General features: G+C 40.5%; 1 protein-coding gene across 1 annotated transcript in view; it reads left to right on the forward strand.

Annotated features, from left to right (window-relative positions):
- LOC145409354 (uncharacterized) overlaps positions 1–13,440 on the forward strand; it is a 309,085-nt gene that overhangs the window by 42,711 nt on the left and 252,934 nt on the right. Inside the window, exon 4 of the mRNA XM_080279823.1 lies at positions 11,156–11,241. Coding sequence (XP_080135949.1) covers positions 11,156–11,241 — 86 coding nt within the window. The remainder of the gene's footprint in view (positions 1–11,155; positions 11,242–13,440) is intronic.

Genomic DNA, 13,440 nt, shown 5'->3' on the forward strand with positions numbered 1-13,440 from the left:
GAGAGAGAGAGAGAGAGAGAGAGAGAAATAAGTTCATCTATGAGAGATACAGTAGTTTGGATTAGAGGATGATGGTCTATTAGAGAAAGTTTGTGTTAGAGGATATATTGGTCAGAGAGAGAGAGAGAGAGAGAGAGAGAGAGAGAGAGAGAGAATGTCTGTATTAGAGGATATGGAGAGAGAGAGAGAGAGAGAGAGAGAGAGAGAGAGAGAGAGAGAGAGAGAGAATGTCTGTATTAGAGGATATGGAGAGAGAGAGAGAGAGAGAGAGAGAGAGAGAGAGAGAGAGAGAGAGAATGTGTGTATTAGAGGATATGTTGGTTAAAGTAAATTTGACTCCTTATATGTATAATTTGTGCACTTAATGGTATCTGTGTGTGCTAGAGTATAAGTAGAAGTGTGTGTGTGTGTGAGTGTGTGTGTGTGTGTGTGTGAGAGAGAGAGAGAGAGAGAGAGAGAGAGAGAGAGAGAGAGAATGTATCTAATAAAGGATATGTTGGTGAAAGTTGATTTTACTCCTTATATGTATAAATTCTCTACTTGTTTGTATGTGTGTGTGCTAAAGTATAAATACGTATGTATGTAAGTCGTGTGTGTGTGTGTGTGTGTGTGTGTGTGTGTGTGTGTGTGTGTGTGTGTGAGAGAGAGAGAGAGAGAGAGAGAGAGAGAGAGAGATGAAGGCATACTGCAGAAAAAGTACGGTCATCATAAAATTACTGCCATCCATTGCAAATATCATGGGTTATCTCTTTGACCATCATGTCTCCTTTCTTTTCTCTGCACCGGAAAAAGAAGTCTCGTCTCAACGAAATTCCTTTTAGTACCTGACTTTTCTGTATTTTTATCACATACTATACATTTTAACTTTACCGCCTTTCATTCCGTAATGTCATTTATGCAGAAGTAAGTTTTTTGCTGACAACCGATGATTTTAATGTGATTCAGAAAGCCACCTACAAAAGAGGGGGTTCGAAACATCTAGCAAGAACTCAGTAAAGTCATCTGGAGATAATAAGCATAAGGTTAACATGAGGGCATCGTATTACGGTATAAGTTTTAAAGGTCAAACGATTTTGGGTGCTTAATTACTTGTTTGTGGTAAGAATCCGGTTGCAAATGTTAGGCCGATGACATGATCGAGTACTATATTTTATTGTGATACGGTAACGCATGACTTATTCAGAGCAACAGAAAGTTCTCGGGCTAAAGGAGTTGGAAGAAAAAAACGAAAAACATTAATCGCTTTAGTACTGTAAGATGGCCTATATTTTTTTTTTTTTTGGTAACTTCAGATGATTTTATTGTGCCCAAGAAGTCTACTTAGACTGATGTGGCAAATAATTCATATAATTTTCATGTTACTTCTATAGTTATTTTATTATTTTTTTTTTACGTGAGACGTTATGTTCTATAATGCTTTGACAGTTCTAGATATCTCACAGATTCCATGAGACGTTTGCCATTTTGGTTCCACTCGTCCCCATTTCAGCTTGCTGTCTGTAAATGGCCCCATACACACTTAGTTCAGCCTGTCCGACGCCGTGTAAAACCTTCATTCTGGCGGTCTGTACTGATAATCTCAACCCAGGATGAAAGCCTTGTCCTAAGCAACCCACACAAGCTCTGTTTTGCCTGAACAAGCCATTTTATGTATGCGGCCCAACAAGCTTACCTGAACGTGTATGGGGACCTTTACAGCCCCTCCATAACACTCCTTACCTCTGATTCCTCCATCCTACTTTCTTCTCCCCTCATTTACACTTATCTTTTCTCCTTCATTGATCTCTCTGAAAGTGAGTCATTAGAGCCTGAAATTTTAATTGCTTTTTGTCATGGAGCCATTGGGACCTGAAATTTTAATTGCTTGTAGTATTTTATTTATTGTTGTTATTTACTGTATTCTTTCAGTCTTTCTTTCTACCGTATGTAATTACCCTTGCATTGATCTCGGTATTTTATCCACATGCATTCATTATTTACCTCTCTTTTTTTACCCTCATCTCCCTTTCCTCAGTCTCTTCTTTTTTCTTTCCTTTTTTTTTTTTTTTTCACTCTCCCCACTCTTCTTTCTTTCTACCTCCTCCTTACTCTTCACTCTCTCTTTTATCTCCCTGTCCTCTTACATTTTATCTCCTCCTTCCTTACTTTTTTTTTCTTTTTTCCCCCCGGTAAAATGAAATACCTTACATTTATTCGGTGTATCATGTTTTGTCAAATGTTATGATCATTAATAGTTTCATTAGGATATTTTCGAAATAAAAGCATTTGTATAGCAGCTGGATTTTATGTTCTTGACAATGAACTAGACAGTTTCAGGAGTCAATTGCATAATTTTTCCTGCTGAAATTCAAGAATCGTATGGTATAAATGGAATACCCGGTAAAATGGAGTATAATTCCAAATGTAATGGTCAAAAAAGGTTTCTGCATAATAAGAAAGTCTAATATAATACTGGTTAACATAATGCATGGCACTAGGTCGTTATTTAACCTGCCCCGTCCCGGTTAAGTACATGTGCGCCCGAACGTTTTGTTACTGTGATTCCCGTTGACGTTTATAAATGCGCTAAAATTGCAAGGTCCGTCATTTGCACATTTTTCACATTTCGCACATACGCGGGACACCTTCCTCTACTCGAGGCCAGGTGGGGACCATGCCTTACCCTGCGTGTCCTCCCCTCCCCCGCACGCCATTGTCTCGGCAACTCACCTGTAACCAGTGACCTGGCCAGGTAAGACATGTCACACCATGGGACAAAATTCAAGGCAAGAGTGATTCCCCAATCAACGACAATGTGGAGGACAAAGTTTATGTGGCACCAAAGGAAGAAATGATCAGAAGTGATGAGGAGATAATGTCTCCAAGAAAGGTGTGGTATGCTGATGTGTTTGGTGGAATGAAATAATGCTTATATCGACTATAATGCTGTGCGAAAACCAATATAGTCTTGTACTACATATAAATTCGTACCAAATAAATAAATATCTACCTATTCTGTGTGGTTTGGAATAGTTACCCCTCCCATAGAAAACACCTTCTCTGGAGCCTGGTTCAAGAGAACACAGTACCAGTGAGGGTTGGATCACATGTACTGGGCATTTCTGAGCTCAGGTGAGCACTTTCCCTTTGAATTTTCGATGTTTCTCATAAAAAGCGGAGGTTTTAGCCAAAAAAAAAAAAAAAAATCGAAAATCTGCTGGGATTGGGGGGGGGGGGAAGTCATCGATGAAAAATCTGCTGGGACGTAGCGGGTTAAATCGTACAAATTCTTACTTATTATTCATTGCAGTATTTAACAAGTACTGGTAGCCTAGCTTATTTTCTTTTAATTTTACGAAAGTGGCATACTTTTCAAAATAAAGAGATTTTATGTTCTTCTATGTGCTTTTGCATTTCCATTTCCCTTAAACATTATCATTTATCCCTGTGGGGGGGGGAGGGTTGGATGTGGGGGGGTAGTGTAGGAGAGAAGAATCACGCATCAAGAGAGGCAGAACCATTACTTCCATTCACGTGATTATTTTCCCTATTCAGCCCCTCAATCCAGTGCAAATTCTGGACTCGTTCTTGGATTCACGGGCGAGCATTGCATAAAATTTTTTCTCTGCACTCGCTCGATAGTCAGAGCCGAACAATGTGTCTGTTATGACTCTTGATTGAAGAACCACTAAAAAGCTCGGTTTAAAGAGCAGTGAAAAAGGTCTGATGATAGCAAAGCATTGCCATCCGTTTTGGTACAGACTAAGGAATAGGAAAAGGAAAATAACGTACTTTAAAATGAGGGCTATCTTATTTTCAGGTTTTCTGAAGCACACTTTTATTCTCGGTTGACTTGTATAGAATACTGATTTTAGACATACAAAAACAGTGTTGTTGGGACTATTAACTGATGCATATATTGCTAGCAGCACTCTCCATCCCTGCCATTGGCTGTAAGGAAACCGAACCTGAGCTTCATTCTAGGCAGAGACTTCTAATTATCCTTGTTCGAAGGCAACAAGAAAAGCAGCTAATGATGATAGTATTACTTGGGTACTCTGCTGAAGCTTTGAACTGAACTGCAGGACCTCGTTCAGAGTCAAAACCATGGCTTTGACTTGTTTCAGCCAATGGTAAGGGAGACAGGATGAACAGATGAAGAATATTTGTTAGCACGAATATTCCATTCCTCCCGTGATGATCTTGTCGCACAGTGGTGGAGCAACTACTGTATATGAAGCAGTATGCACTGTGTAAACCGTGCAAGCAAACGTGTATATTATTCAAATGCCTACTCCAGCACTGCTTCTTTACCACATGCAAGCCAAGATTTTCATGGCTGGTAGCAAATACAGGTACACTAAGGTAACTGTTTATAATGATACTCAGGTCTGACAACATCTGTCTCCCAAACATCGAAAGTAAACTTATCTATCAAGATACTGAATCTTTGATCACCTGAAAGTTTCACATGTCAATGAGCTGACATGTTATATTCCTGCACCTCTTCGCTCCAACATCCACACATAAGTTCAACATTGTTTCTTTCACCTGAAAGCAAATGTGCATCCGACAAAAAAACAATACGTAAGAATATTATGAGTGAGAATGATAATCTGTTAGACGTGCAAATGTTCTCATAATGAAGATGTTAGTAGGTGAGTGTTATATCTAATAACATATAATAGGCGTCCACACCGAAAGTGTGGAACGTGTTCGAGTGAGCGAGCGAACAAGTCAGGCAGTTCCGAATATTGTATCATGTCGTTCATCATCTTCCTCTGATTTCCTGATCAGAAAATACTGAAAAGAACTTATGAGACTACACCAGAAATAATCCCTCACACCTCCTAAAACCAATACTCCTCTTGTATTTATTTTAGGTCTAGGGCTTGGAACATAGCAGGTTAATGACTTTGCTTTTTGCTCACTCACAGAAATAACTTTCACCAAATCTCTCGGTGTGCTCCGATTCGAATCAGAAATAAGAAATTCTGAGTTTTTTTCTTTGATCAGGGTATTGTATTAGTTTGACTCAGATTCAAAAATTTCAAAGAACAAACGAACAAACAAACGGAAGGAATTATTTGTTCAGAAAAGGCAAAAGCTGGTTGCTCTCAGCAATTGTCGGAAAATACCGCTGCGCTGCTCACGCAACCTCAGACCGTTACTTCTTGCGCAGCTGGCTGTTTCGCTAATCTGCCTTATAAAAAAATCGTTTCCTCAATTTACGGGAAAACTATTGGGACTTTTTGGTTGTCTATGAAATGAAAATAATTGAGGATTTTTATGCGATTTCCAAATTGGTGTGTATCTTTCTTGTAACTTCAGAATTGGCTGAGATATCTAAAAAAGTTAGCTACTGTACTACAGAGTTTTCCTCCCGACGCCTGCTCCCATATCTTGCTGATGCGATAACTCTTTCGCTCGGGTACATGTGTCGGGGGTCCAGACTGTGACAAATTCGGGTGTTCTTGCTCACTTAGTTCGGTCGAATAATATTTTTAAACAATGAAAGAGTGCGTGTATATTTTGGCTTGACAGTTAACCATAAATTGAGTTGTTGGTGGGGAGCTTTATAAACGTCCAAGAACACCCCTGTCATGAACTGTTTATTGGCAAATGATTCCGAAAAGGCAGTGCTCCAAATTCATGAAATGATCTAGTTTACTTCTTTAGTTTTAGAAAGCACATTGTCGATAAATTAACAAATATTTCCACTCTAAAATAAAAAGACGCTTGTTATTAATCATTCGTTGCATGACCTCACATAGACAAGAAATGAGCATAGCAGAACGAAATTAAGTGGGATTCATAAAACGAGCAGCCTGTTCGGGTATGGGTATGATATGCGCAATGTACCATGAGTGTGGGAACGTACAGGACGCCCAAATTTCATTGTACATTGCTGACAACTTAATCAGACTGTCCTGATTACGATGTTGGATCATATGGTAACTGATGGTAACCGGACCAGGACTGGTGTCTTTACAGGATTTTAGGGCAAGAAGTTCAACTATCGTAAACTCTTGGTTGTAAGGGAAGTTTATGGATTCAGTGGCAAAATCTAATACCCGTAGACCAGCAGTGTGTTTATGATCTAGAAAACGCTAGTCATAATTGGCTGAGCTACTTACAATATAAAAACTCGTGCAAAGGATGTTAGCTACGTCCATGGGATTGTCATGGATATTATTATCCACCAGCAGAGTGGTCACATTAATGAAAGGCTTTTTTTACTTAATACTGTAATAGTGGACCAGATTTTAATGAGAGGGGTAAAACGATGCACCCTGGCTACAAAAGACCATCAGATGTCACATTCAGCCCTTCTAATTATTCGTTTTGCCTCATCCCGTGCCTGTTTGTAAGAAATAAAGTTTTCATCAGCAGGCTGACTATAAAAATCCTGTGTCTCCTATTGTGTTTCCGTAACACCTGTCGGCATTCTAGAGTCCGCCAATGAGCTCGGTGCTTAAGCCTCACTTGAGCTGAAGATGTTTTGGTAATAGCAAGAAAAACTGATGAACAAATGATCACTTCCCAAGGAGTCGTCATAAGGATCCCACGATATATCTTGATGTACACCTTGGGAGGCCAGAGATAAGTCAGCTGCTGAAAAGTTACCAGTACAATCATCTACTCATACATTAGTGGCTCCACTATCGTTCAGATGACAGAGGTTGGACGTTAGCATTAGGTCAGCAACTTACCTCTCATGAACGTCAATCTTCAAGCTATCCCACTGACAGTGATGAGCGTTAAAGTCGCCCTCAAATAACTTATCTCCACGGAGGTGTTCGGAAGGATAGTTCAAGGTAGTACTATTAGTGAGGCCATGTGGAGAACAGGTGGGAGAGCAAATAGACACTTACATGTTAATAAATTTTACTTTGCATTCATAGGTTTCCAGAGAAGAATTTAGAGCCACTTCTGTATGTGGCTGTGATTAATTTTTTGTGTGTATATACCACTCTGTGACTATCACATCTTCTATATAAGTGGTGGTGCTTGAACTGTTAAGGATCAGGGTGACCTGCCAAGTGCATCTCCTGTAAACAAATAACATTTAACCTGTGTATAGATAGGAAGATTGCTACATTGTGTAATTTATTCCCAAGTGTTCCACAGTTCCATTGTAACACAGTGAATGCAATGGTTTAAGATTTATGAGGCGTGCCACTATATTTATTTATTTATTTATTTTTTTGTGCTGCTCGCCACCAGGCATGTGGCTACTGCGGTACGTATCTCGGTGCTTGCTTATGGAAACCTCCATATTATTATCAGTAAGGAAGCTCCCAGACTTCTCTCAGGACGAGCAAACCCTTCTCTCCCTCAGTGGAACAGAAAGAACATGAGGATGTGATCTACCGTACAGGGGAAAAGTGGGTGATGTACTCTATTAGATTTGTGAGGCTTCTGTTTCTTCTTATTAGAAGAGGAAGTAGTGAACTTAGAATATGAAGATGCAGCAGGGACATCAGTAAGAGAGCTGTATCTCACAGGGGGAACAGCCGTGGTAGAAGAGCAAGTGGTACGAGTGGTAGGGATAAGATCAGTTTGTGTCCACAGTGCACATCACCGGATTGGACACGACCGCCCCTGCAAAGGAGATATTAGGCTTAGGAGTTGTATGCAACTCTCTCAGCTTCCTAGCATCGTAATAGGATATGATCATTGCTATATCCACTATGCAGACCTCCTCCTTCTCTTTCCACAAGGGACACTCCCTCAAGGAAGTCGAGTGAATACTCTTGCAATGAAAGCAACACTGAGTTAGTAGCTCGACAAGCCTTTCTGTGATGCATATAGATCTAACATTTTGAACACCAAAGAGGGGCAAGGATGTATGGCCTTGTGTTAACAGTTTCATAGCAAGTCTTGACACAGGAAAGAAGGAAAACCTTGCCGAAAGTAAAGACAAGAGTCACAGTCTGTATCCTCTTGCCATCCATGGATCTAATTGTAAACTGAGCATCCATGATATCCTGCCGAGCAAGTTCATGTGTGATATTGTCCTCTTCCATAACCATGAGGTACTTGCAGGTGATAACACCCTTGCACGGCAGGATCTTCTGCTTAATATTTTATGAGTGGAACTTGCGCAGTTTAAGCAAGTCTTTAACCAGGAACGAATATACAGTTTTAATAAGCAGGTCTCCACTCTCAAGTTTATTCACTTTTTCCACCTCATGAGCACAGCCATCAATCACCTTCTTGATGATGAAAGAATTGAGGCTGGACAGGGGGGTTGAACTGAGGGCGTGTAATAGTACAGATGTTGCATTTTCTACTGGCACATCGAGTACGGTATGCGTCTGGCAACTGCCAATTTGAGGGTAGTCAGTCTGGTCAACATTCCTATTGTCAACACGACTACCTCTCCCCCTGAGACGGGAAGATGCAGCAGGGGCAACTGTCATAGTAACCACCATGCCCTTGCAGGGGAAGTGGGAAGAAAGAGAAAAGGAGCAAGGGACAAGGTACTTGAGGTAAAATAACCATGGCTGAGATTACCCTCTCAGACCACACTACTGTATTAAGGTCATCTGTGTCAGTTCACACCCTGGAGAGATCAGTGAGGAGGTCACTTCACAGATGAGTGAGCAGAGGGAGTCTTAGTAAACAGATACAGTCTCCTTCTGTATCTCGATACAGGGAAGGGAGGAAATTGAGAAATAGCTAGCCTACCTTTAAACACATCCTTAAGGTGAAACAAAAGCTAATGCCAGTGGGGTAGCCCTACAGCTAGGGGAGAGACAACACTGTCTGTAATAGCTGAGGATGTGTTCTTCGCGGTTATCATCTGATCCAGACACAGGGAAAACCTGAAGACTTCAAGACCTACACCCAGATTTATTTATATGGCAAAAATTGTACATTAAAATACACATTAGAAATTTAATACACCGGATATAAATCCTATCCCACTCCTGTTTATAATAAGCCCATAGGCACTTAGGCCTAGCAGTCGTCAAGATCTTGCTTGTAGGCACAAATACTATTAATGTTCACTTTAGACACAGATTGAAAAATACCTGAGTAGTCACACCTTACATTAAACTTAAGGTCGAGATTGTTATTCCATGGGGCACTCTACTTTGGGAACTTGACACTGGCATCTTGGATTCACTGATGTGACTGGGGTCAAGGAATATCTTTATCAAAGTTCAGCCGGAGAAGGTAGTACGGTACATCCGTAGATTAATGAATAATATAAAAATGGATGACGTCCCCACCAACTGGCCCTGGTTGGTGGTAGAGTCCTGCCTAGGGGACAAGCAAATCACAATATCAATCCCATTGTACTATGAAATATTTTGCACTTCATGTCATTTTCATTATTGGCTCTGGGCACCTTGGCCCTTATAACAAACTCCTTAAAATAATAGCTAAATCCTAGTAAACGCATATCATAAAACCAATCATTGTAACCTAACCCTGACCAAGTGGTGTCAGAAGTTGGAGTAGGCATCTGTCCAAACAAATCCCTTCGGGTGAGGCTAAGCGAAGCCGCATTCGCAAGTGAATTAATACAAACCCAACCTTCTGACACTAGTTCGGCTAAGCAAAGCCACATTCACAAGTGAACGAAATAATCCCGAACTTCTGACACTCGCACGATCTCATAGAAAACAATGTACCAAAAATTTATACAATACCATACAAATGTAACACCCCAGATAATATATTAATATTTTACAGGAAATTGTCAGAGTAAATATACCTTGTGCCCTGACAAACACACATATGCGCAATCTCCACGACCATGATAAGAGTCAGAGCTCAGAGAATCACGAAATAGCCAGACTGTTTTAATGAAGACAAGGAAAGACAGCGAGTAGAGGAGACGTGAAGAATGGAGATGGGAAAAAAACAAACAAAGGCAAGAGGATGGGAATGTGGATGGGAGTGGATGTAATAATGATACTACAGTAAAATGACAAATGCATATCCAGTCATGATCCTCAAAGTCATTTATTCTCATTGATATTTTGGTAACACTCGCACGCTGATATTCACTGTATTCAGGAAGTGTATTGCAACCAGATCTTCTTCAGTAATTTTTAAGTATTCATCTATTAAAAACACAGTAATCAACCTCGCTGAAACACACTACAACACCCTACAGACCATACAAAACAAGGCCCTAAAAATAAACAAGGGCTGCACAGCTACTACACCTACAGACCACCTACACCAAGGAACCAAAGTCCTCAAAGTCAAGGATCATCTGGACACGACAGGCACAAAATTCTTGCCACAGCCTCCACAAACCCACACCATCCACTACACTATATGGCAGTTCATCCACACAATCCAAGGAACATCAAAGCAACACCCAGCACACGATATCATACATAAATACTCTCATATCTCCCCCGTTGCCCGCCTGAAACCAGCTTCCAGAAGCATATCCATGCTTATATCACTCAGTGCTCCATTCAGTCACTCAAAGACAACATGCAGCTGCATGGACAGCCTCCCGATATCCACCCTCCTGAATCCTACCTCCCTGCTAAAGAGGTCGAAGGATGGCCAGGACATGGAGAGTTTTGGACTGACATTTTGACTTTATTAAAACGCGCATACCATTTGTACACTTGTTTTCTTTTATTTTCATAGCCTGGTCCTTGACACTTTGCTCAAGCATTGTCACTGCCTCATCCCTGGTTTTCCCGACCAAAAAGCAAATTTTAAAGCACACTTTTCACTCATTCAAGTCTGCCATAGTGATTTGAGGACGAAAATCGCAGATGTAACGTGCACGAGCAAAAAAAAAAAAAAAATACGGACTTGACCTTCTCAGTGCAATGTCACGTGGCAGAATGATTCATGAAACTACACACAAGAGGTGCCTACCAGTGTTACGGGGAAATATTTCTTTTTTTTGCGCTATCAATCTATACCTGGAAATATGGGGTCTGTGTGTGTGTGTGTGTGTGTGTGTGTGTGTGTGTGTGTGTGTGTGTAAAACTAAGGAGGGTCCCATTCAGACTGAAATAATTGTATCTTGATAACAGACACAACTTCCCTATTAGCATGATTTTTATTTGGGATTTTATCCAGTGTTTTCCTTACCATCATATTTATAGCACCATGGTAATATTTGTCGTACCTAAGTATCATATCAGTGAATTTACCTACACATTTCTTTTTACGTCCCCTACAGTGATCGGGTACCTGGGCCTAGTGATGTTGGCTCTATCACTGTGTGGCCTGCTAACATGCATCCTGCTCTTCATTGGCCTGTGTAAGGTAAGGGGCTCATTCGTTGATCACAATGAAAATAATTCTCTCGTTGGATTTGCGAGACAAGTGGCTCATTTATTGTCGGAACACAATGTAAACAAGAAAGAACACCAAGAAAAAACAACATATTCCACCTACAAATGGTCAAAGGCGAAATCTCACATCATGACCATTTTGCCGTTTGTCCAATTGTTCCCAAGGTCAAATTACTTCATTTTTGTCTGACTCATAATCCGTTCAACAAGTTGCGTCGGAATCGATCAGAATTGTTCAAGTTGTTGTTGTTACCTTTGGCCTATTGCTCTCAAAATAGCATCACTTCATCTTTGGCTGACTGTAATTCCTTTCATTGCTGGTCCAAATTGAATTAAACCGTATTAAGATGCCAAACATTTGATCTTGCCTTTGATTTTTGCCTCTGTCCGGCTGTTCTCACACCCGAATCATCACATTTTTTCCTTACCCTCAGCCATTCCACCAATTTTGGCCTAAATTGTATAAATCTGGCTGAACTGAGTTTACCCTTGATCTAGCTAGGCCCTGTGGTTATTTTCGGTCAAAACTTTTTTTCTCTGATCATCCTCAATCACTATTCCAAACTTGTCACAGCTCCTGTCAAGAGTATTTAAGTAATCTTGTTAACATGCAAGTGTACAGAAAAAGAGAGAGGCAGGTAGACTGGCAAACTGAACGAATCACATAAGACTCTAGTGATACAACCGCCAGCGTAAGAAAGGTGCTCATCAGTATCTGTAAGACTGTTAACCCTTTTTGTTTCCTGACATCGTAAGCAGTGGCATGGCAAGTGGTCCTATGACTGTGTCACGGGAGGACGTGAAATTTAAGAATTAAAAATGCTTGATATTACTTGAAAATAGAGACAAGGAATTGACTTGTGAAAACCAAGTAGTAAGTTCTGCTTTATCCCGGCTTACTTCGCCGATTCTCTAAGGACGAGAATTTATAAACTTTCTCAACAGTACACAGCAGAGCCTTATTATTCACGAGTGCTGTTTGTTAGTACTGTTAGCCACTTGAGAAAGTGACTCCACCCCTGACAATCAATAACTAATGCTAATAATAATAGACAGTGCTGAACTCCTGGCTGGCACAACGGATTTAAGTTTGATACAAAAGAACTGGCCTAAATACCAGTTATGGATAATGTAAAGTTTGTGCAAACTAGGAGCAGCAACTAAAGTAAGCTTAATGTGGAGAAATAAAACAGAAAAGAACTGTAAATTTATTGATTACAATAAAATAAATTTAAGTTACACGACACTCAAAATGAATTCACGGTCACTAGGGGACTCATGGATTCAAATAACGAAGAAAATACACTCACTCGCTCATTCGAAAGCTAATCGAACCTAAGCCTAGAAAAACGAACAGACATACTGATCAGTGGAGGGACGAGCCAAACGAAAGACTGGGCGTCCGCGTGATGAACATCAAATGCTGCTATTCGCTGCAAGCCTGCTTCGCCAATTCACCGTCTAGGTGGAGATTCAGGAATTCGCTGTACAACGGAGGCGCTGCTCTACGCTGGGCACAGTCCTACTGTATCCTTGAGACGACTCAAAGCTGACTGAGGTCAAACTAGGAAGTGGAAAGAGAGATGGCCGTGTTTGCCAGAAGTAGGCGTGGCCTAACTTCAATGGTCAATGGAAAGAGGGCAAACGATATAGAAACGCAATAAATCACTCAGTGAAAGCACTAATGTCGTGCATAAGAATGGTCACTTGTGAAACAGTGGCAAATGTTCTGAGAACCATCCCGATTGAAGTGAATACGAGGACGGTTGAACTGAGTGATGCCCAGCGGGATTTCCACTAGAGTTCGTGGTTTTCTCTCCAAAGTACAATGTCACGGATTTGTATAAATACACTCGCGCGAATTCGTGACATTACACCCCATCAAACTCAAATTTTTCTTCAGAAAAATTTTACATATACATATACATAAATCCTAACTCAGTCACACAAGAATTACACTTTGTGGTGTGTGTACTATCCTGCTATGGGAGAAATCACAGTCACCCATGAGCGTGAAAACCTTGTATTTGCATTAATAAAAGCAAGCTTGAGGGAAAAAAAATTCTGTGACGATGGTGATAAATCCTTTACTTAGGTCAAACTGAGCGAAAAGTCGCTACTTTTTCATTAACAACTAGTTGTTATGTAGCGTGGTGTATGTAATACACAG

Source organism: Coenobita brevimanus, chromosome 80 (assembly GCF_032717465.1).
Source record: "Coenobita brevimanus isolate Jiangsu-jjx chromosome 80, ASM3271746v2, whole genome shotgun sequence".
Classification (NCBI taxonomy): Eukaryota; Metazoa; Arthropoda; class Malacostraca; order Decapoda; family Coenobitidae; genus Coenobita; species Coenobita brevimanus.